The sequence below is a fragment of the Apostichopus japonicus genome, chromosome 21 (assembly GCF_037975245.1).
Source record: "Apostichopus japonicus isolate 1M-3 chromosome 21, ASM3797524v1, whole genome shotgun sequence".
Taxonomy (NCBI): Eukaryota; Metazoa; Echinodermata; class Holothuroidea; order Aspidochirotida; family Stichopodidae; genus Apostichopus; species Apostichopus japonicus.
This window is the reverse complement of record NC_092581.1, coordinates 11,846,756-11,870,473: the sequence shown is the minus strand read 5'-3', so window position 1 is coordinate 11,870,473 and position 23,718 is coordinate 11,846,756. Positions and strand designations below refer to the sequence as shown.

General features: G+C 35.9%; 1 protein-coding gene across 1 annotated transcript in view; it reads right to left on the bottom strand.

Annotated features, from left to right (window-relative positions):
- Nucleotides 1–17,448, bottom strand: part of LOC139963008 (putative N-acetylated-alpha-linked acidic dipeptidase) — a 37,710-nt gene extending 20,262 nt beyond the window's left edge. Inside the window, exons 1-5 of the mRNA XM_071963458.1 lie at nt 15,871–17,448; nt 5,448–5,610; nt 4,062–4,199; nt 2,456–2,590; nt 1,543–1,723 (exon numbers count right to left, since the gene is read on the bottom strand). Of these exons, the coding sequence (XP_071819559.1) occupies nt 1,543–1,723; nt 2,456–2,590; nt 4,062–4,199; nt 5,448–5,610; nt 15,871–16,061 (808 nt within the window). The 5' untranslated portion in view covers nt 16,062–17,448. The remainder of the gene's footprint in view (nt 1–1,542; nt 1,724–2,455; nt 2,591–4,061; nt 4,200–5,447; nt 5,611–15,870) is intronic.
- Nucleotides 17,449–23,718: the final 6,270 nt, after the last annotated feature.

The following is a 23,718-nucleotide window of genomic DNA, read 5'->3' as shown; positions in this document are numbered from 1 at the left end:
CAAAACACAAAACAGAACGGGTTACCTCATGAAGAAAAAAAATAGTTGCAGTAAACCTGACATAATGATGCATCGGCCTAGTGGATAATTATGTTTATATTGAGTTTTTAATTATGATCTTAAAAGCAGTATGAAAGGTTAACTTGTGAAAATAGATAAAGTCCAACTGACATAATGATTTATCAGTCTCGATCAATTGCTTTGTTTTTATAGAGTGTTAATTAACACCTATAGGCATTTAATGAGCGTTTACCCTTAAAGTAACAGACTGCACGTCTTTTTTTCTAATTTGTTTAAAAGTATATTTTGTTAGTAATTTATATTTCTTTATTTAGGGACAGCTGGATTGTCTATATGCACACAATCACATACGACATTGAGTTACATTAAATAAACTAATGGAATGTAAGGAACATTAAGGGGTGAGTAGACTATATATGAGTTAGCTATTGCATAGACTACTTATCTGGTTGTGAATCGATTGAACGTATACAGGCCTTATCATCACACTATAGCTATACCATTACACTAAAGACAGCCTAGGACCATATGATATAATGTTACATCAAAGACGCCAGCAACATCAATTAGCCGCAGATTTTACAAGTTGCTAGATATTTTCTACAAGTTGTCAATCATGCTAATACCTGGAGTTTCCGATTCTTCTACAAGTTTTCAAAGGGCATTTAGGGGTATTAAAAATAGACAACTACATATCTCAGTATGGAATAACAACTATTCATTCACGTGCAAGGCAGTAAAATGGGGGTAGACATTTGACCATGGGTGACCAATATCTGAATATCAAGATAGGCCTAAGTTCTAGCATATATGGTGGTAATACTGGATGACCTTTAAAGGATGACTCTAGGAAACAAAATTAAGTTTGATATGTTGTAGAGTATTGTAAACCACTGTTATCGAGGTTGTATTTCTACAACACTTTTAATATGTGAGGAAACGACCCTTTAAAGAGCTGAGGTTCATCAAAAAATGACTATTGCACAGACCCTAAGGTCAGTAGCTAAGATGCAACACAACACAACACTACTGATAATAAGACTTTTTATAGCCTAAATTGACACTTTTAGGATGTGTATCTAATGGCTCATTTACGTTGAAAGCCATCCAACATGTTTTGGTTGACATATTATAATTTAAAAAAAGAAGAAGTAGAAGGAGGAGGAGAAAGAATGAACATTAAGGTCTGTAATGAGGAACCTACACATCAATCTAGCCTTAAAGGAGCATGCCAGAAATTAATCAAATTTTCAAGGTGAATATCTTGAAAACCGGAAAACATATAAAAACATTACTTACACTCATATTTTCCTAACTTCTCTTTTTTTGGGGGGGGGGGGAGGGGGAGGGGAAGGGGAAAACAATTTATCGCATAAAATTCTAACTAAGGTCATCCTTTAACATGAATTTTTGCATGCATGGGATGATTTGACCATTCTTTTCAAAAGAGTCACTAAATGCCGTATTTAATTTTATTTTAAAAAATAACAATAAATCAATAAAATCGTCTATCATGCTTACCCGTGGCTGGGTACCCTGGTGTCAGAGGGTCACCTATTTCACTGAGCAAGGACCCAAATACCGCGGCTGTCTTTGGTAGATATGGCCCATTTGGATATGGTTTCCCCAAGTCAGATGAAGTCGATTTATCGGCAGGGTCAGGATATAGTATTATTGCGGCGACCTTCATCATTTCAGCGACCTGATGGATGAAATTTGAATAAGTTCGAATAAGGTCAGAAAGTCGAACGGGATTAAAGGAAGCATTTAGATAGTGCTAACATGTTTCAAGGGGGAAATAACCAGGAGAAAGCATTGTTAAGACACAACAACCAAGTACAACCTTTGTGTTTCAATTCTACTTGTATCATTGTGATATCATCTTTCACATGCCACAGGTACGTATTGAGCGGGGCTTGCAATATTATAACGAACGAGCTATATGTGTTTGAATGTGGAAAGTGCTAACATGTTTCAAGGGGAAAAGTAGCACAGAGAAAGCGTTATCAAGACAAAACGACCAAGTAAAACCTTTGGGCTTCAATTCTACCATTGTGATATCATCTTACATATGTTACAGATACCTACTGAGCGGGGCTTTTAATATTACAACGAAATATATTATACCAGAGAAATAAGATATGACTCATAATTGACAAAAAGGAGTAATGTACTTTTCATTGTACTTTTCATTCCACTGTCAAGTATTGCTGACGAAGGTTCTAGGGGAAATGAAAATTCCAATATATTTTCTAAAATATTACTCCTGGTTTTCTCTAATATATATATATATATATATATATATATATATATATATATATATATATATGTATATATATATATATTTATAAATATATATATATATAAATATGCCGGTTAACGTGTGGAATATGACATGTCGATATTAAACTTTGAAAAACTTCCATATACTTACTGCTAAAATATGTGATGGTATATTATGCAATCTGCAAATAACAATTTTTCCAGTAAAATTGATCCCTGGTGTGAGATTTGATTGTAGGTACTGGTAATCTTCTAAAGACCCGTAGTTTACATAAACAGGTTCACCCTGGAAGGGAACGGTAAAAATACATATTCATTAGGCTGAACGATACGCTACTATCTCAGTGATAGCTTTCTTTCCGTAATTTCTCATTTTCTCTTCATGTTTATGTTCACTTCGATTCATACATATGAAGATCACTTCTCTTCATATATATATTCACTTCTATTCTAATACACATATTCCCTTCTATTCATACATGATCACATCTTTTCATTTACATGGTCATTTCTATTCTCACATATGTGTTCACTTCTTTTCTCCTTAAACATATTTTAATGCTTTTCAGACGAATGTTCACTTCTTTTCATTTACATTGTTCACTTCTATTCTTATATTTGTGTTCATCAAATTCACACTTCTAGTTGAGAATATATTAACATCTCTTTTCGGATACATGATCACTTCTTTTGAGATAAATATTCACTTCTTTTGAGATACATCTTCACTTCTTATTAGATTCATGTTCACTTAATTTTTGAGGTACATGTTCCTTCTTTTGAGTTACATCTTCACTTCTTTGTATTCACTTCTCTTGAGATACATATTCACTTCTTGTTAGATACATGCATGTTCACTTCTCTTGAGATACATGTTCACTTTTCTTATGATACATATTAACTACTCTTGAGATACTTCTTCACGTCTTTTCAGTTCAGTTACATGTTCAATTCTTTTCTGTTATATGTTTACTTTTTTCAGATTCATGTTCAATGCTATTCTCATACGTTCACCTCTATTCCCATATTCACTTCTCTTTATTACATGTTTACTTCTATTCACATGTATGCTAATATTTATTTAGGTATATGTTCACCAAATTTATATATAGCTTCACATTCTGATATTTCCCTTTCTCGTATTGTCCAGCATTATATGATATTTTGTTTCCAGAAATGAACTTTAAAATCCCATCCCAATTCTCCATATGATCATAAGAGTGTTACGTGAAATGAAATATCACGAATATATCTTCTAAAGGAACTAGCTACTGAACATAATCTCGGTCAAAGGTTTAAGAAAAATCACACAAGATGGACACTGAGCACTAAACAACCACTAACCAAACAACTAACCAAACAACCTGGTTCCCCTTTCAATCCTGGTCACAATTACAGCGAGGCTAACCGTATCACCATGTCACAAATGAGTATCACGAGTATACATTAGAAAGGGAATAGGTACTACACATGATGAGGTTGAATGTTGGTGAGCAGTCTACTGTTTACTATGAACATTTTTACACACCCAGGTGTGTTTCACATTCAGCTCCATTGTATTTTTGTCATTGTTCGAATCTAAATACATAAACGTCCACAATACCAATTAACAATAGAATTCTTCGGAGAACGTGGTGATTCGTTTCAAATGATTTCTGTGGACTTTGGTTTTCTTTTGTTCAAGTCCTCAGACTGAATGCAAAACAAGTGCATGACCAGATGAACTTAGCTATGTCCTGACGGTGTATATAGCTTACCGTGACGTCACCATTCGCAGAGTAAGCGCTATAAGGTAAGACGATGTCTTCTTGCTCCAATTCTTCTTCTCCAAAGCTATCCGGTCTTCGTGCCGATCGAAATATTGGCTCCTTTTCATTGTCACTTATAATTTCAACCTGTTAATTTAACAATAAAACGATACATAATCATCACATGCGGGATATTTAAATGGAGTGGATCGGTTCGTCCCGGCTCCTTTATGATTCTCTCTGTGAGAGATTTATTGCAGTACACAAATAATAACAAAAAGAAGAAAAAACTCCTAACTTTTACATGCATAATTTTAGATCATATGTAAATAATGAATGAATGTGCAATATGTACACTTTATATAGACATACGGGTAAATCAAAAGGAGTGAAAAGTGTTATGCTTTGATGAAACTCTGGTGCAACAGTAATGTAATCTTGGTTACCATTAGATTCTTCTTCTTTGATGTGGAAAATTGCACAACAAATAACAACATGATGGCGAATGTTAAGATAAAAGTCAATGTCAAAAATGGCTGTACCCATGCAATGGACGTAGGCTTTAAATGTAGCGTTTTGAATTGGTCAACAATTTTACCAAACCTTTCGAATATTTACAAAAAAATAAATTCAATACGGTATGGCTAGTAATGAACTATTCCTCCGATTCCAAAACTTTTGTAGCTCAGACACTTTTCCATAGCCTATTAAACTATTAAAAACATGTGCAAAGAGCTACTCAGAAATGTTCAAATATAGTCCCTATATAAATATAACCAGAAACAGCAAAATCGCAGAACAACTACTCTAATGATGACGTAAGACAAGTTGACAGAGAAGGTCGACACAAGAAGGTCAAGAGTCAGGACGAAATGAGTAATTTCCTGACTAGAATCGAGTCATTGACTCGAGTCACTGTATTATCTCAATTGGGGAAAAAACTTGAGTTCGATCGAAATTTAGTGACTCAAGTCATAACTCGTTACATCACTTGATACAAGTCATTTCGACTCAAAGCCACAGTTGTTGTATTTCACAACCATATCCCGTCTTTCATCAGGTTTCATCATGTTACGAATGAAATGTGTCGTATGGGAACGTTATGATCTATTCAAAATTTGAAATGATCAGCTGACAATTAGCTCAAACAGATAATGACAAAAACAACTTTATCCCAGATTCTTATATGCAAATAGGCTAGGCTGGATGCGATCCCATACGAGTGATACGTCTAGTCATAGTGATAACAGTTTTACCTTTCCAAGACAAACAGGCAAGTATGGCAACCATTAGCCTATCTCCCTATTTCCATCCAGCCCTCCTACCCCCTTTCTGGTCCCACTGTACATTCCCCCAATTGAAGTAATGCAATCTCTGTTATTGATAACGACTGACCCTATTTTCTTCACCCTTCTTCATGGGGGGATATTGCAACAGAACATCATACGGGTAGAGTCTCGCGGAATCGAACCCTTGATGTAACCATTGTTTGCGAATGTTTTCTGCGGTTTCTCGATCTTGGTCGGTTCCCGCCAGGTGCGGCCTTTTTGTTGCCAGTCTGTGGATAAAGGAAGCGATAAACAGCAATGGCGATATGTAAAACTAGGCAGCCTTTGGCTCTACCAAAGAGAGATGTATGCAGTAACATAGAAGAACTCGTTCTGCAGTAACATAATGGAACTAGGTATGTCACATACTGGAACTCGGTCTGTCGTAACGTAATGGAACTCGGTCTGTCGTAACGTAATGGAACTTGGTCCGTCGTAACGTAATGGAAATAGGCATGCCACATACTGGAACTCGGTCTGTCGTAACGTAAATGGAACTCGATCTGTCGTAAGGTAATGGGACTAGGCATGCCACATAATGGAACTCGGTCTGTCGTAACGTAATGGAACTCGGTCTGTCGTAACGTAAATGGAACTCGGTCTGTCGTAACGTAATGGAACTCGGTCTGTCGTAGGGTAATGGAACTAGGCATGCCACATAATGGAACTCGGTCTGTCGTAACGTAATTGAATTTAGTGTAGTAAATCTTGTTAGATATACCATAGGTCAGTAAGACTCTCTTGGGCTAAAACCTCTAACAACGGCTCTGTCCTTTTGGCAATAGGAAGTTAACAAACCAACTGCAGTAGCCATAAAATACGTGGATATGGGTGATTTGATATATAAACCAATAAACCAGGGTTAAATTGGTCAGAAAATATCCTTGGTAAGGAAATACCGGAAGAGAAATCATGGCCAGTGTTATTCTGATTAAATCAAATAGGAAATGACGTGAAATAGAGACAATAATTTAAACAAGAAACTTGGTCACCATCGATGTAAGGCATATGTGGCCTCGTTATGAGATGTACATATGATGTAGCTGTGTCTAGACTTGTAACAAGTTCATTGTACTCTGATTCTATAGTATAGTTGCGTGTACTCATTCGTAGTCGCAGTCATAGATTTTTACTCTTATTCGTACCTGGGAGATTTTGGAATATAGTAAAGATATACTAATGCAAGACTACGTACTTGCATAGTAGTTGCACGGTGCGTCCAGGACCGAGTACTCGTTTTTGTACTCATACCAATTCGGTGTAATTCTATAGTTGTACTCGTACCCGGTATTGACAAACTCGTACTAATAATCTGCTGTACACACACTTAGTCTGAACCAAAACAATTAAACCATATTTGCCAAAAATAAAAATAAAAATGTCTTATTTTTGAATGATTTATTTACTTATCGAACATATTGATGGGCTGGGAAAGCATCCCAAACGAACACCTACGTACAGCTTAGTGACAAACAAGTCGACCTAAATTTCCATTAAATTTGTAAACACGACTATAAAAGAAACCAAAGGTTTTTAATAGATCGCTATCGATGTGTATCCAAATTCAAGTGTTTATGAAAATAAGAGCTGTTTCGAGTTGCTTTCTATAACATTGTTCCATCGGTATCAAAATATAAGTTACCGTATATTCACACATAATTTGATAAGGCTTAATAATGTATATGGTTAGAACCATACCATACCGTTTACCAACATGGCGGCTTATTACCCGGCCGTTTAATTTTGGTTACTACATAAAATGATGTATCTCACAAAGTACTAGGTTTTAATCGTTTTCTTTATAAACCTTTAAAGCTAGGTCTGATATCAGCGCTACACAGTGGTGAGATATATGGTGCAGCTTGGGCGTCGATTGGGGACCCAGCGCGGCAAGCCTGGGGCCCTTTAAGCATCCCCCACACTTTTCGTTGTGTGGAGCCCTGAATGGAGAGTCAATAAAGACAAGTACCCCTATATTTTGTTTAAATCTTACGTTTATAAACTGCATCCTCACACAAATGAAACGAAACGATGGAACTCAGACTCACTGTGAGTTATAAAGTCCCTCTCACCCCCCCCCCCCCCCTCAACAACACTTTGAGAAGCAAATGGATTCCAATGTGATGGAGCCAAGTTTTAGATTTATTTTGTTGAGATAAATAAATCTTTCCTTGACTATATTGTGCTACCACTATGGATAGTGTGGCAAACTAAGAAAAAACCCAAGATGTATACCTTTAAGCCCTTAACACTTTATCCCTGCAACGAAAACATTGAGATATCCAACTTAATCGAACTGGACTCAGGCGACAAAAACACTTACATCAAATTCAAAAAATTGAACGACGGGTTGGTTGCGAGATGTTGTATTTATACATGAATAGTGTAAATCAGCCGTTCTCTGTCATATCCGACAGATCATTGATGGTTTGCTTAGGATTCATTTTCTTTGTGCATGACTGTCATCGTTATTCAAGCAATGTTGTGTGAATCGCCTGAAGGGGGTTATATACAGCATCTAGGCTCACTTCGTAAACATACTATTGAAGGCGAAATGTGTCAATAATACGACGGGAGAGTGTTTTCCCAGAGGAATACAATTCTTGGTATCATCTTTCGATATTTGTTCTAAATGTTGTTTTTTTCATGTATAGAGAAAACGAAGGAATTTCATCTGGTGGTAAGATTTGAAATCTCATCGGGCTATGTGTCTTCATCATATCTACGTCATGATTGACACCAATATTCAATTCTAATATTAAATAAAACGAATGATAAATGGGGGAGGGGGGTTGCTTGCTTTGCTTCAAAGCTATATCTTTTATTTTGAATGTGTCGTATACCATCTTGTGGAAACAGGTTTTAAAATTACACAATCTTAGTCACTTGCTAAACAATGCCAGTGAATTAAAAATATTGTTTGGCTAATATCAGGTTCTCACTGTCATTTTCCTTAATAACGGCACATATTACTTTATTGCACAGGCTTTCGCATCCCAATATTTTATTTTATTTTTTAATAATAGGCAAGGAAATCATGACGATTATTTCGTTGATGATTGTTTAACCAACTTGCATGTGTTAGGATTAGGGGTAGGGGAACACATACCCAGCCATAATCTTTGGCTTTAATGACAGATATCGTTGGGATTAACTACAAACAGCTATAAGAAATATACTGAGATATCATTTACTTGGGAGATATCCTTGTTTTTAACACACGTGACTGACAGCTGTCATTTTATGTCATCTGTGATGATGTATATAGAGCCCTTAGGATCTGAAAGCTTTTAGGTTTGTTTTCATATTTTAAAGGGAGAATGTTAACAGTGTTGAACTTTTCATGGATAAGCTATATACATGAAACTTCCAGAAAAATACCAGATACCTCAAAAACATAACCGTTTACCTTTTTAATTTTTTTTAAATTTATATAAAAAAACGTCAATAAAAAGAGAGCACATATCAAAAGAAGAAGTTGGGCATCAGATTTAAAAAGACAAAAAAAATAATACACCAAATTTGCGGCACACAAAATATTAATCTGCATTGGGGGTAAACGGTTTATAACAGAATGATTGTAACTATAAAGAGGTCTTGGTTCGATTGAGGGGTTGAACACTATACATGTCTCATGCCGGGTGACAAAATGTAAGAACCCAATTCAAAATGCAGCTTTGCTACACCCGGAGACTATAGGCCTCTATGTCTCACACACTAACAGTTTCTATATACTATATAATGTTGACATTTATATTCTCGTTAAAGTTGTCATTAAAAGATCCAAAGACATTTATATTGACGTTAATTGTTGTTATTCATATCATGTTGTAGCTGATTTCATTAAGATATTTATTGACATTTGATATCTATAATCGTTGACGTTGTGCGTGAATTACATCTCCCTGTAGTGTTAAAACAATAGACTATAAGAATGTTATATCATACTGATTCATCGTAACAATGATCATCTTCATAAGAAGGACTTCCGGTGGCTGAAGTTGATTATTTTATAAATAAATGATTGGTAATATTTAGGTCAAACTCACAATCCTCATCATATTGTTGTATCGCAAAAATATGCATTTATTTTTCAAACTTGGTGTTAATTTGTGATTGTATCTGGCAACAGCAAAGTGAATGACGTCATCAAGACAATTCAGCTGAAAATGTTTTTGTATTTTCTTTATATAATTTTAAATCACTTATTCAAATAGGAATATAATTTTTCTACAAAAACAAAGAGTTAGAGTTTGATAATATTCGGAATACAGAGCACCTTGAAAGCTATTTACGCAAACATTCCAAATGTTATCAGGTCTCAAGCAAAAATCGACAAGAATATCATTATAAAGAAAGCAAACAAGTTTTAAAGAACATTTGCCGTGATGACATCACAGACCAGTTAGTGTGATCCATTCCAGGGAAGACTTGAGGATATTGACAGTCACATACTAGCCTATTTTGGTTCATTCGACCATATCTCCAGCTAGGAATACGATATACCTTACATAGTGTATTATCTTTCTTTGCCATACAAGTGTCCCATTTTCTACTATCCAGTTTAATATCATTAGAGACATATTTCAAGGATGACACAGTAGGCACAACATTAGTTTACACAACATAGTACATTTTCATTCTAAATTGTATTTCCATATCATGTTTTTTCATATTTTTGTTAAGAAATGACCGTTGAAATATTAGTGGCTTGTCAATCAAAGTGGCTGGACTACTTAGTCTAACACACATTATAGTTCAGTTCATCACAAGCAACATATCAATGAGAAATCTATGGCCTTAAAATGCAACATGTTTTAAAAATGTCAACTTTTCGATTACAAATGGTAATGGATGTCTTCTATGGAGTGTCTATAAAAGCATATAGCCTTTGGAAAATTATGAAAATTTTAAGTACAAAGAATTAAGCTTGTATATCCGTTAATGAAACGCCCACAGGTATACGTAACTGTCTACTTTATATATACCATGTGCTTATCAATATCCATTAATAACTTTGGCTTTCAAGTATAGTGCTTATGAACAATTTTCATGACAAGGCACGAAAAAAAAACCTTTTCCTAATACTTATATGTCAGTAAATGAACCACGCACAAATCCATAAACTGTTGAAGTGATATTTGTTCATAATAAACATTAATGGTAAAGTTTTTTTTTTTTTTTTGTCTTTACTGAAATCGAGTCTTCGAGTGTGAATTTATAATTTATTGTCATCTATAGTGTAGCATACACTAAGGAAGACTTGACTTGGAAATCCTTGGATATTAGTGGATTTATATATATATATATATATATATATATATATATATATATATATATATATATATATATATATATATATATATATATATATATATATATATATATATATATATATATATATATATATTGGCAGATTACGGGTGATGGAATCGCAGGTATATGCACAAACTACATATACCATCGCCATCAGTGGCGTGTACAGGATTTCAAAGGTGTGTTTGCGGGGGAGACGGGGGGGGGGGGGGGTTGGAGTTGGTAAATTGCGGGATTTAATATTTTCCCGACTGCTGTAGGTACTGGCATGGATCCCTTCATTTTTTTTGCCGGCCTCTTCTAATACAATTTTTCTTCCCCTACCGAAAGTAAAAAAAAAAAAAAAACCGACTGAATGTTTACCCCTAACTGAAGATGGAGGTGGAGTATACGCCTCATCCCAACCCCGACCGCAACCAATGATCACCATAACCACACTAAATAAATCTTTACAAAAATAACGTACTCATATCAAATTAGAAATGGTGTCCAAATTTATACAAAGTTTAAGCTTCTTTCACACACAAGTAATTTTCTATTGCGGTCTGTACAATGTTATATGTAAGGCTATAAGGCAATAATGTATGTTAAGTGAATATTTGCTAAATGCTGTATGACTCATTGGTTTATCCACTGAGCCTTTGTAATATAACATGCAATGTAGGCTTATAATACATCCGCTATACACACCGGTCTGTATAAGTATAGGCTACAATAGGCTAAGTCGTATTTCGTATTCATCTACTACAGATGATTATGATGTATAAGCCACGTATGACTGTTACATTCACATTCTCTATACCACGGCGATTCGTGACTGCTGCGTTAACTTCATTTCAATAGATCATTGACAATGATGTTAATACTGACCGTGCACTTGAGCTCCTTTCGTCAATTACACGCTCCACTTACCCTGAAGACAAACAGAGAGAGTCACCAGGGAGAATGTCTCCGGAGGCCCGAAGGAGAAAGGAACAAAACTTAATTGAAGATCGAGATTTGTGAGGAGGTTGGATAAATATACGAACGTCCTAGTGATATCATCCCGTTTTCTCGAGAAAAACGAAGAAGAAGAAGGGGGATTTACATGGTATATACAGCTTTATATGAAAGTGTTATATATATATATATATATATATATATATATATATATATATATATATATATGCGTACTGTATATATATATATGAGTGACTGTATACGTTATATGTTACACTTAAAGACTGTAGTAATTCAATCCCTTGTTTGTAAAGATGGTCAAAAAGGAAAGCCTATTCACATAGTGACTTAGAAAGAGAGAGAGAGAGAGAGATGGATTGGAGAGAGAATTTAATGCAAGGAGTAAAAGATGACCCACTTTCTCTCAGATACAACGTTGTATACATGAAGTTTTGACGTGGCTTTGAACATGCACGCGTCTATGAATAATCAATGTGTATGGGCAGAGTGACGGTGAATTTTGACAATGTGAAAATATTTATTCTGACGTCTGCAAATGTCAGTAGACACTTCAAAATGTAGCACACACACACACATATGAAATATATATATAGGAAATATTATATAGTAAACATAAAGCCATATGATTTTATTCAATAACTGCATGAGTTACTGTGTATGATAGAGTATGGTATAGCGAACAGTAATGAAATAATATACTTATATTTCAGTAAATAGTGATGTATTTTATAGCGGACAGAAACGAAGCAAAATACTTTATGCCATAAATGGATGGACTACATTCTAGTACTGTATTATAACGAAAAGAATTATGAAATAATAAATGTTAAACCTCCATTTAGTAAATGGACGAGTTCTATCCTAGTGATGTTTTATAATAACAAACAGAAACGTAAGAAAACGCTATATTTCGTTAACAAGGAATGAGTTACCGCCTCATAGTTTAATCACGCTATTGTTTGATACACAATATATAACGGTATATAATATAGTTACACGTTGCGGAAAGGACAGGGGGAGAGGATGGGATAGGATGGGAGAGGATGGGACTGGATGGGAGTCGACTCGGGAGAAAAAAAACTATCTTCGGTAACTGTAGTTACTTATCGCCTGTATATTTATAGACCTATTGATCAACTCTGAATAATGACCGAAACAAGCGCCAGCTTCGAAGGTACACTTACCTCACGTCCTTCAATGCAAATGTTAATGGCATCTCTGTTTTTACTTAGCAAATATATTTAGACATTTATTGTCATGCAAACATGGTAATATCACGAACGTTATATACCGATCAGTGTGTAGTGATGGAATTTATTGCTAACAAGAAACACAGGGCGGGATTGATCCTTAGGGAGCTGGTGAAATGATCACAACTGTCAGGAAAGACGTGCCGCTGACTTTTGTAAAGTAAATACATTCACAGGTTTTAATGGCTATAGCATACCGTATACCAGCTGGACTAGATGACGAAGACGAATTATAATAATAATAACATTACATTCTCTAAGTATTTCAATGGTAAAGACTACCCCCCCCCCCATCTAATCGTTGGATTATGATCGGTTCATGATCTAGTTCGTAAAAAATAGGGATAATCCGTTTGTAAATTGCTAATTTTAGTTGTGATGTTTATATATATATATATATATATATATATAAATATATATATATATGTATATGTATATATATATATACATACATATATATATATATATATATATATATATATATATATATATATATATATATATATATATATATATATATAAATTTATATATATACGCCCAGTAAAGCTATTTACTGCATAATGTTTGTAGTATTTCGAATAGCGGCACAGATAAATAAATGAATTTATCGGTTTCGAATTCCCTGTATAATATTATGAATTGTTTGCATTTGGCTAATGACTAATCTGCAGTCTAAAAATTACTGCAAATGTCCCTGATGATGCTAATTGCGGTATAGGTCAATAACTGCTTCACAAATTCGATGAATTAACCCCCCCCCCCCCGCCCCCAACCATAGCATTTTTTTCCCTTGGTAATTCAAAAATATGACTGTTTTTGTTTACCTCCCGATCTATTTGTTTGTTTATGAAAAATACGAAATGGAGAAAAATAGAATGACTTTTCATGAAACAGTTTATCAACAGCCTAAAGCTTATAGACAGTATGTACATAAACAAACTTAAAGGTGTTTATTACGCGCATCAACATCTTTGCTCGTTGTGGTTTATGATCCACAGTAGATGTATGTGTGAAACTGCCATGCGCAACTACTATATTATATAGGCCCGTTGGGAAGTATTCATTGATACATTGTGTTTTCACAGAGCTACGGTAGAAAAGTAAACTGGTAACATGGGGAATCATATTTTAAGGTTATTACAGCATTCAATTGTTATTTTTCTCTCTTTTGTAAGTATTTTCACGTTTGTGTATCTAGAGAGGGAAAAAACGAGAATTTTCGCACTTTCTGATTTGGGTGCGAAGTCTTGGTGTTACTTTCATGTTGGGTTATATACATTGACATTGCTTTTGTGAGGGTCAAAGGTCAAAGGTGCCATAAGTAACCTTGGCATCGTTCTTTTTTTTTCTTTTTTTTCCTATTCTTGTTTTTAATTTTCAAACTTAGACAATTTTAAATGAACTAAATGAGAACATTCAAATCAATGTCCTGCTTTGTTCAGAATACATAAAACAACATTTCTAGCCGTTACAGCTAGAAAAATCTACAATTGTTAACCAGACAGGTGTAAATGATTTGTCTTTTTAGAGGACAATTTGAAAGTGGTGAGGAAGGGGAGTGGGGGGGGGGTAGGTAGGGTGGTGAGGAATTGGTACACAGGATACCGATAGTATTGTATTGACATTCGTACACTAATCTGACGTTATGGTGATTTGTGTACCCCCCCCCAAAAAAAAAACTGAATGTAACAAACGATGACAGAACTGACATCACAATGGAAGTAAATGATTCTACCAACAATTTTGTTTCTTAGTATACATTTGTAGTACTTTTCCATCGGTACTTTTACTTTTTCCCATTAGTAACATCCATGCCAGTGACATAGCCACAGGAGGGAACCAAAGAAGACACCCCCTCCCACAACGTTCACTGTCTCAACACGGTAGAACACCCTTCCCTGCACATATTAGCCTGAAAATTAACTTACCCCTTTCTCCATGTCCTCCTCTAATACACAACCCTTAGTAAGTCCTTACTGCACCTCTGTCCACTCATTTTCTCTCCGAAAACTCCATTACCCTTACCATTACCCTTCTAGTTACCCTTACCATTCCCATAAGGTGGTATAGATTTTACCGCCCATGCAGGCTTTTCCAAAGAAGACGCGTGTGAAGGTACGTCAATTTTTTTTTTTTTTTTTTTTTTTTTTTGGGGGGGGGGGGGGCTTTATGGAAAATATTCAGCTGGTAAGATAGAATAAACGGAACGAATAAGTAAAGAAAACTGGATTCAACTGTAAGAACGTCAGGGTAATAGCTTACTTCAAGAAAAGCTCCCCTCTGTGTTTCTTTGTAGGGAAACCAATGCTTTTGTGAGGGAGAGCGCAGGCAGATACTTTTTTCTCAAAACCAACATTTGTCTGACATTGTTTTCGTGTATACGTAGAACACCATATGCGTAAAAACAGTACACATGTATATAGGCTATACCGGTACGCTTAAGACTAAATGCACTTATACAGGCATAACCATTTCTACACTTTTGGGGGTGAGGGAGGGCGGGAGTGGGGTGGGGTGGGGGGGAGGGTACAATTGTTCGCTGAATTCCGCCCTTATCGAAGAGTGGTCTACTTGGATGGGCTTTGAAGATGGGCGCCCCTGCCCTATTAGATATAAGTAAGAGGGCTTAGATGCAAAATGGTGCTATTCGAGTTCCATCATTTATAAATTTGTGTAGTGCAAGTTTCCAAGTCATTTACAAAAGTCTGAAAAATGAAAGGTGGTGGGGGAGAGGGGAACTTGCTCCCTCGTTTTTGGCAATGGTCGTGAACTTAAACGATCAAAATATTGGGCACTTTTTCTTTGTAAGATCACCGCTCAGATACCGGGGGCCTGAGGCCATGCCTCCCCTCCCCCAATAATAATGTGCACAGCAATTTTAATATGAAATCTGTCTGAATTAGGAGGGGCCTGGCAAATAATAAAAGCCTACAGGTAAGAAATATGTTCGATGTTTCACGTACCGTAAGTTATTTCGTATATTATCTGCTTTAATCTCTTGCTGAATTCTGGAGCTTATATCCATCAACTCCAACTTTAACCTCCACCGTCTTGAAGATAGCGACATGATTAAAACACCAAACAGGAATCCGATGACCACGAAAACCAACATTAACAACAATTGTCGTATGCGATTACACTTTTTGCGATCCATATTTTTGTTAGTGTTTATTTTATTTTTTTGTACTGCTTTTATTATAATTAGGCCTATTAATATATCCCACTATACTTCAGATCAAACTGTTACAACTCTCCATTCCTTACTGTATTCAAAATCTAATTTACCAAAGTCCATGACAAAACTCGCGCACAGTATAAATGACGTATACTCATCTGCTTCCGATGTTATGTTACAGTATTATAGGCTCTACGTTCTTTCTGAATGGATGCGTTTGTCTGTCTCTCTGTGTGTGTATAAATCTGTCTGCCTCCAGACCTTATAAGACTTCATGAACGAAATGGAGTTTAATAACGTTGAACAAATAACACGAATTGCATTGTAAATTTGTCTTACTACCTTTCGTATTTTCCCTCCAAAAAGTAAAGATACTACACAGTGTTACGTCTGAGAGGATTTACGTATATCTCCGTATACATATATATATATATATATATTAATAAATATGTATACATATAATATACATATCACAATGTTGAAAGGGTTAGTACAAACAGATCCAGCGAAACACTATATATGCTACTTCCACGATACACCTCTGTCGAATGGATCTAACCTTCCCGCCAGCTATAGACTATAGCCAATATCCAGGGGCTGATTTCCTCGCGTTTCGCTAAAACCATAAAAACGAAATATTGCAGATCAAAATGTAATTCCTTTTATCTTTATCAATATAATTGCAGGTTCCCAGAGATTTAATGGATTTCCCAAACATTCTGATAACCGCCAGCGAAATTCAACAAATATTGGTATGTACACACTTGTCTCTTTGGTTTCTCCAGTCGGCCAGGTATATAAAACCTTGTGAAACAAAATTTATTGAAAGAACTTTTCAAGCCGAGTGATTTATATATTATACAAAATCTTCGAATGGCCTGCTCGTAGAAATTGACAGGAGTGATTTGTTTGCCCCCAGATGTTAAAATAATCCTATAAACGATCTTTGCGTATATAGCTTTCCAACTCAGCTGCTGTGGGTAAATATAGGTGAGCTTTTTATCCCAGCTGTGACCGATATGCAACACACAAAGCTTTTCAACGACTTCCTTGGAAGTTTTAACGGGACACGCAAGCCTTGCAATGTCTTCAGGTACGTACATACACACATACGTACATATGTCAGCTTGTATATACATCACCGAAAGCTATTTCCCCACTCCGCCAATGCATTGTTTGGAAAAGTATGATATAATCGGCCAAGATTATTTAAGTCTGGCAAGATCGGCAGAAGTTCAAGGTCAAAGGAATTTAGAGAGAGAGAGAAAGAGAGAGACGGAACAACAATACAGAGAAGAAGAAAAGAAACACAACAAAGAAAAGAAAGAAAAATAAGAGAAATTCACTTTGCAATGACGTACAGCTTTGTGTCACGTGTGAGGCTTCGCGTTGAACTTGCGATGACGTAGTAAATATATATACAAACCTTTAGTCACGTGGATATACGTCATAGAGAAAATGCGCTCACTCGATTTACACTGGATAAACATTTAAATGACGTGATTACAGGTCACGTGGTTGTTGGTTATTAATGTATGGAGCCTTCGTCAATATATTAAGACATATATGTTTGATAGTCCGTCCGACCGTGGGGCACGTATGATTTGTTTCAAAACAATAAACTTATAACAGTTCAATTTACCAAAATATGAGATTTTTTTCCTTTCCAGATTGATTTATGCCTCTGTTTCTTCTTCCCAATATGAGGATAAATGACTGACTTTGCCTGTAGGCCTCATCCTTTCCGGCCATTTTGGCCCCCTCCCCTAGTTGATCGTATGTAATCCACGTTTACCTCCATGTCAGTTCCAGTTACTGTGTTAAACCACAATAATTGCTTCGATGCAATAATAATAACAGTAAGTAAAAAGAAAGTGAAACACATGTTGATTATACATATAGCTTCTATGAGTCTAGGCCTATTCCAAGAACCCAGCACACCGTCTGTAAAATAAAACTCCTGTTAATATGCCATTACAATCAATGGCATCGTTAACCTATTAAATTGGATTCAACGGTTCTCTCTCTGCTCTCCCGCAGTTAATCTTGAATAAAACACAGTATGCGGTACTAACCCACAAACGTAGCGGTTATATTATGACGGATAATCTCTCTCTCTCTCTTCAAGATATATATATGAATGGAACAGTCATAAGTTCAGGTTTTGATATACCTAAATATTGTCACGTGATACCGCATACTACTATAGTGTCTTCAAGTCTGTTCGATCATGGCTCGATCAACAGGCGTCGATAGCGTGCGAACTGACGTAAAAACAATCCTTATACTTGTTAAAGTCGGTTAAATCGGCGTTCCAAAATGAACAGACGATAAGTGGTGATCCCAGTACAGCGCTAGGATAGGCTCGGTAGATAAGGCCTTCTATGAAGTAACGTTAAAGGTAGTCAGTATAGGCCCCAAATTATAGCATGCTATAATTGCTAGAAGTTTTCAAAAAATACTTTCCTGGAGGCCTTTACTCTCCAAAATTGTTCTCAGACATTTTTAAGGAACACACAAGATGACTGATATCCCAGTGAGGAAAATTTGCCAATACAGCATACCTTTAATGTGAAGTTCAATACTCCTTTCTCTCCCCCCCCCCCCCCCTATCTCCTTTGTTTATGGTTTAGTTAGTTATTTTTGTAAATATTGTAACACGTTAGACAGTTATATACGAATTTAAGCAACGATTGTTCAATCAAGCTTTGCTTGGATAACATCTAACCTCTAACAGTCGAAGACATTATTCAAAATGCCTTGAACATATTCATTAGTAAAATATCACATCACGTATGATAAATTCCCATGTAACTATACTTCAAAACGTTCAATTTCCTAAAACGCGTACACCTGCTTTTATTCAGCCAGGAATCATTTTCGAGCGATCTATACATACACACTTGTTAATTAATATTCAAGTATTTCTCTCATTTGTACGGCATATGAGATATCAATGTCACTAACAATCTAACTTTTATGGTTATGAAGCTCCTTGTGCTAGAAATCTAATCCTTTGTCACGACGAATCCAGACGACGGTGTTGGAAAACCTTATTCCTACAGAATACAAACAGTATAACTCTTGTTGTCAATCTGACTAAGCGAACACTATGTGTGTATATATATATATATATATATATATATATATTATTATAATAGTTAACTTCCTCTACCATATTGGTTCTGATGTTTCTATTATCTTCTCGTTATGCTCTTAGCTTATCGTTTGTTTTCGACTAACTAGTGGCATCAAGGTAAATCCCCCTCCTTCATTAGTGGGTTTCTTTTACTTTTGTATACAAAGAGACACTGTATAACAGTATAAGATAGTCAAGGCGACATATTAAAGATACGATTCTCTAAGTCCATGGTATATTGGCCTCCTAGATCTTCCATTACTAAAATTACTTTATGTAAATTAGAGAAAAAAAGAAGAGTAAATAAGGCAATCCGCTGTCACACTATTGTGTTCTCTGCAGCGTTAGAATCAAATTACACATTTACTAATGTATCTCTAAATATTAAGAAACGAGTGCAAAAAACACTTATTTTAAGTCATTTGTCCAAGTAGTAATCACATATTGCTTTTTTTCTTATTCGGGCCATCTTTATAAACTATATATAAAACATTTCAAAACACGCACATAAACACGCTAACAAACGAACGAGCAAATACAAAAACACACACACACATATACATACATATATATATATATATATATATATATATATATATATATATATATATATATATATATATATATATATATATATATATATATATATATATATATATATATATATGGCTCTTGTTTTGTAGAGTAAATATGGAGGGGTAAAATAGAGGGGGCAACATAAGAAGCATTGTGAAATCGTGAATTGAATCTATAGACCGGCCATAGTATACTGTACAAGATAAGGGATTTTTGTTTATCCTGAATAGTGGCTCCATGCATCTCATGTTTAAAGATGTTTGAAGAGGGATATGCAGCTCCAGGCCAATTCCAATCCGGCCTTACCCAAATCCAACCCGCCCATATCCAAATCCAAACCCAAATCCCACCCCACCACCAGCCGCACATGCGCTCACACTCACTCATATACACATATATATGCGTTCATTCGATATTATTTTTGAATGATGACTTTTTATGAAGGACTTTGTCAGTTTGTAGATGAAATGGTATCGGGAACCAGACTACACTCCCAGGACAATTATGTCACAGAGGCCCTGTTAGAAAAGCTTCATTTACCTTAAATACATTATCCCCCCCCCCCACCCACCCAACCCTCCAACTGGTCTTGTCAGACGAGGCTGTAGCACCTCCTGCACGATCCACTCGTCGATGTGGTTAAAGGTCACTGAATCGTCGACGGCCTTGTGAATGCTGCTGATATCGAATAATGGTCACTCGTGTCCCTACTCCCATACATAGTTCATTGTTAGTACTCTCAAAGCTAATCTCACTCACTCACTCAGACATACTCTGAAGACACTACACGATCTCTGGAAATTAATAGTTGCAGTATCATGATAATATCTAAAGAGGAACTTTCATTTTTGTTTTCTTCAGTTATTGTTAACTCGCCAAAAAACAAAAACAAATATGCAGTACGGATGACATTTAGCTCTAGTATTTAATTATTGTACCAGATGTAAATTTCAAATAGCGCGTACACTATCCCATATGCTCTCTGGTTTCCCTCTCCTCAGTGAATTACAAATTCCTCTTTTATGATGTTACCTATATATCTTGACAATCAATCGTTTAGATAGCACGACATAAGAAATTTTTGGCAACAGCTTTATCGGTAATGAAAATATTTAGAATAGTTTTGCCAGCATAAAAGTGCCCGCCGTGAGTGTGTACACCATAGAGCATATGCTGCTTGTTTATTTCGTTATGTCTTTTATTTTCTACAGGCATGCAACAAGGCTGCATGAGGCACGAAATCCAGTGCGCCCTCAGCACACCAGGCGCAGGCTACTGTCCCCCCCCTCCCCCCGTTTGTGCCCTCCAAGTTACAGATAGACACAAATATTGTGCCCCTCTTTAAATTGGTGGTCCCAGTTGACCATTTGTCCTTTACAAAATTGTATTGTATTGTTAGAAAGTAATTTGAGGCCCTTACAATTCTTCATGGCTTTATTTTATTTTTATTGAATTTCTTTATTATCCTAGACTAGATCATCCACCCACTTTGATCGATAATCCCACTAAGAATTTTGTATCTACAGTGATCATACTGTAATCATCGCGGTACAAATATTGAAATAAAAAAAATAAAAAATAGTTATATTCTGCGCAGTTTTATAAAGGAATGAAAAGAAGCTTCCACCGATGTGCGGGTTCTATGCATGTGTGTTGGATGTATAGTGGTTTTTAGTCTCTTGAACGAGGGAATGAACATCCGTGCTTGTAAAAACAATATTAGAATTCAGAAGACTTAGTCCGTCACATTTACCCGTGATTGACAGAAGGACAAATATCAGCGTCAAAGATATTGACAATTCTTGGCATGCTCCTGGCATAGGGCCGTCAGCCACTACCAAAGACTACTATCAAAGTAAATCAACATCTGAGATTAAAGGAATATAGACTCAATTATTGATGCAAGGAAAATGCGAAGGCTAAAGAGATACCTTTCTCAATATATATAATTTACAAGCAACTAGGTTCAACTTCAACTCAAAAGTTTGAACTGTAAGAAGGATAATTTGGGGAATTTGAGGAGGGTGCGATAATTATCACTAGCGTATCTCTCCAAGTCACTGGTGTTTTCTGCATATATTTTTGGGGGCACTTGGGCCATGGGAGGTGTTTGAACACCCAAAACACCCCCTGGCTACGCGCCTACGCACGAGTTGCGTTTTACATTCAACACACACACTAATACAACAACAACAGCACACACACACACACATACCTTTAAGGAAAGAAATGAACATTTCTTGAACAGGAATTATAGCCTATTATTGTTGTTGTGTGCACCCTCGGCGGTGGATAAACACGTTGCAAACTGGAACCATCTCCGTCTGTTGTGTTTCAATAATAAAAACCAAACATTTGAGAGAGGAATGTCACTCTTTAAAGGACGACTATAGGCAGATCTTTAGTCTTGATTTGTCTGAACGAAAAAAGGAGACATTCGCGTTTAGAATATGTGAATAAATACGATTTGCCCCTCTCTCAATATTACCAGACCCCCACACTCACCACCTCCATGCCTCCATTAATTGTTAAACATGGAATTCTAAATCCAAGTGTTATTCATTATTTGAAATTTGAGAGAATCAGTCACTTGTCCCAAACACTCCTCCCCCCTCAACCTTCTCCACCCCTCCCCCCACACTGTTTTTGATTACTCATCTAAGTCGAATTATCGTAATATGCTGTACAATATTATGACCCTGCATAATATGAGCCAATCACAGGATTGCGATGTCGCCTTTTCAAGCCAAGATCGAGGGACTTGTTGTTCCAAGGGAGCCTTGCATATATCTAAACATCACATTAAGTAATCATAATTCCAATGGCATTGTAATGATAAATTGAGGAGGTGGGGGAGGGGGAGGGCAGTGGCATGGATAATCACTTATACGAGGTTGAATGCCAAACAGGATGGCCTATGAGTAAAAAAGTTGTGAACCGCTGATCTCAACCATTTGTAAAGTGACACGCACCTACCATATTATTTTGAGAATAGTACCTTAAAAGTTAGCAGGAACTATATTTGGAACAGTAGAGAGAGCTAAATAGTTTCTGGCTATAATACGGTAGGCCCTACATTATCTCATTCTTCCCACGTTAAAGAAAATATACACATAATAGTCTTGACAACAGACAATGCCCAATGTATTCGTTTGTAATCGATTCAGAAACTTTCACTGTAACGCGACCTGGATTTCGTATGACCTTTGAACTAATGCTATTGTAGTGTCGTATCATTTAGCTCTTGGCGATACATAGACTGCACATTAAACTATCTTCTTTCTGTAGGATGATTCATAGCAGTAGACACTGTGACCTGAAATATCACCTACAGAACATCAATTGGCAACAACTTAGCTGTTATAGCTATTATAAATGTTCTAACGCGATGTTAGTGGGGTAATACAGGTCATTGTGTTAGATTGAATCGTTTCCCAGCTGTATTCGATTCCGTTCACGTTATATATGCTGGTTGTGTACCCATAACACAGTATACATGTATCACACAAGCAACCGATCGAATTGTTCTCGTAGTTTTCTTAACCAGTCATAATTTTCATCTAATGATCGCTAGCAACTATATATATAACCACATCTTATTCAATGCTCGAAATATCTAGCAATTTATACTTCGGTAATCGGTATACGACCCCGCCCTCCCATGTTTTTTTTTTTTTAAATTAAAACGTTAAGCAATTTTATTTGCTCTGATTTGGAGTCAATACTAATGACTTGTTAGCCTTCTGTCCCGGAAAGAAAATTATTTATGTAATCACCCGCAGTTCTAACAACTCAGCTATAAATCGCTTCTTTGCCATTGAACTACGATCAATATGTTGTAAGTGTTCCCTCTCTGTAGGGAATCTTGATACAAAGAGGACTATGATCGGTGACATCCCTATGTTCCGACGTCTCTATGTT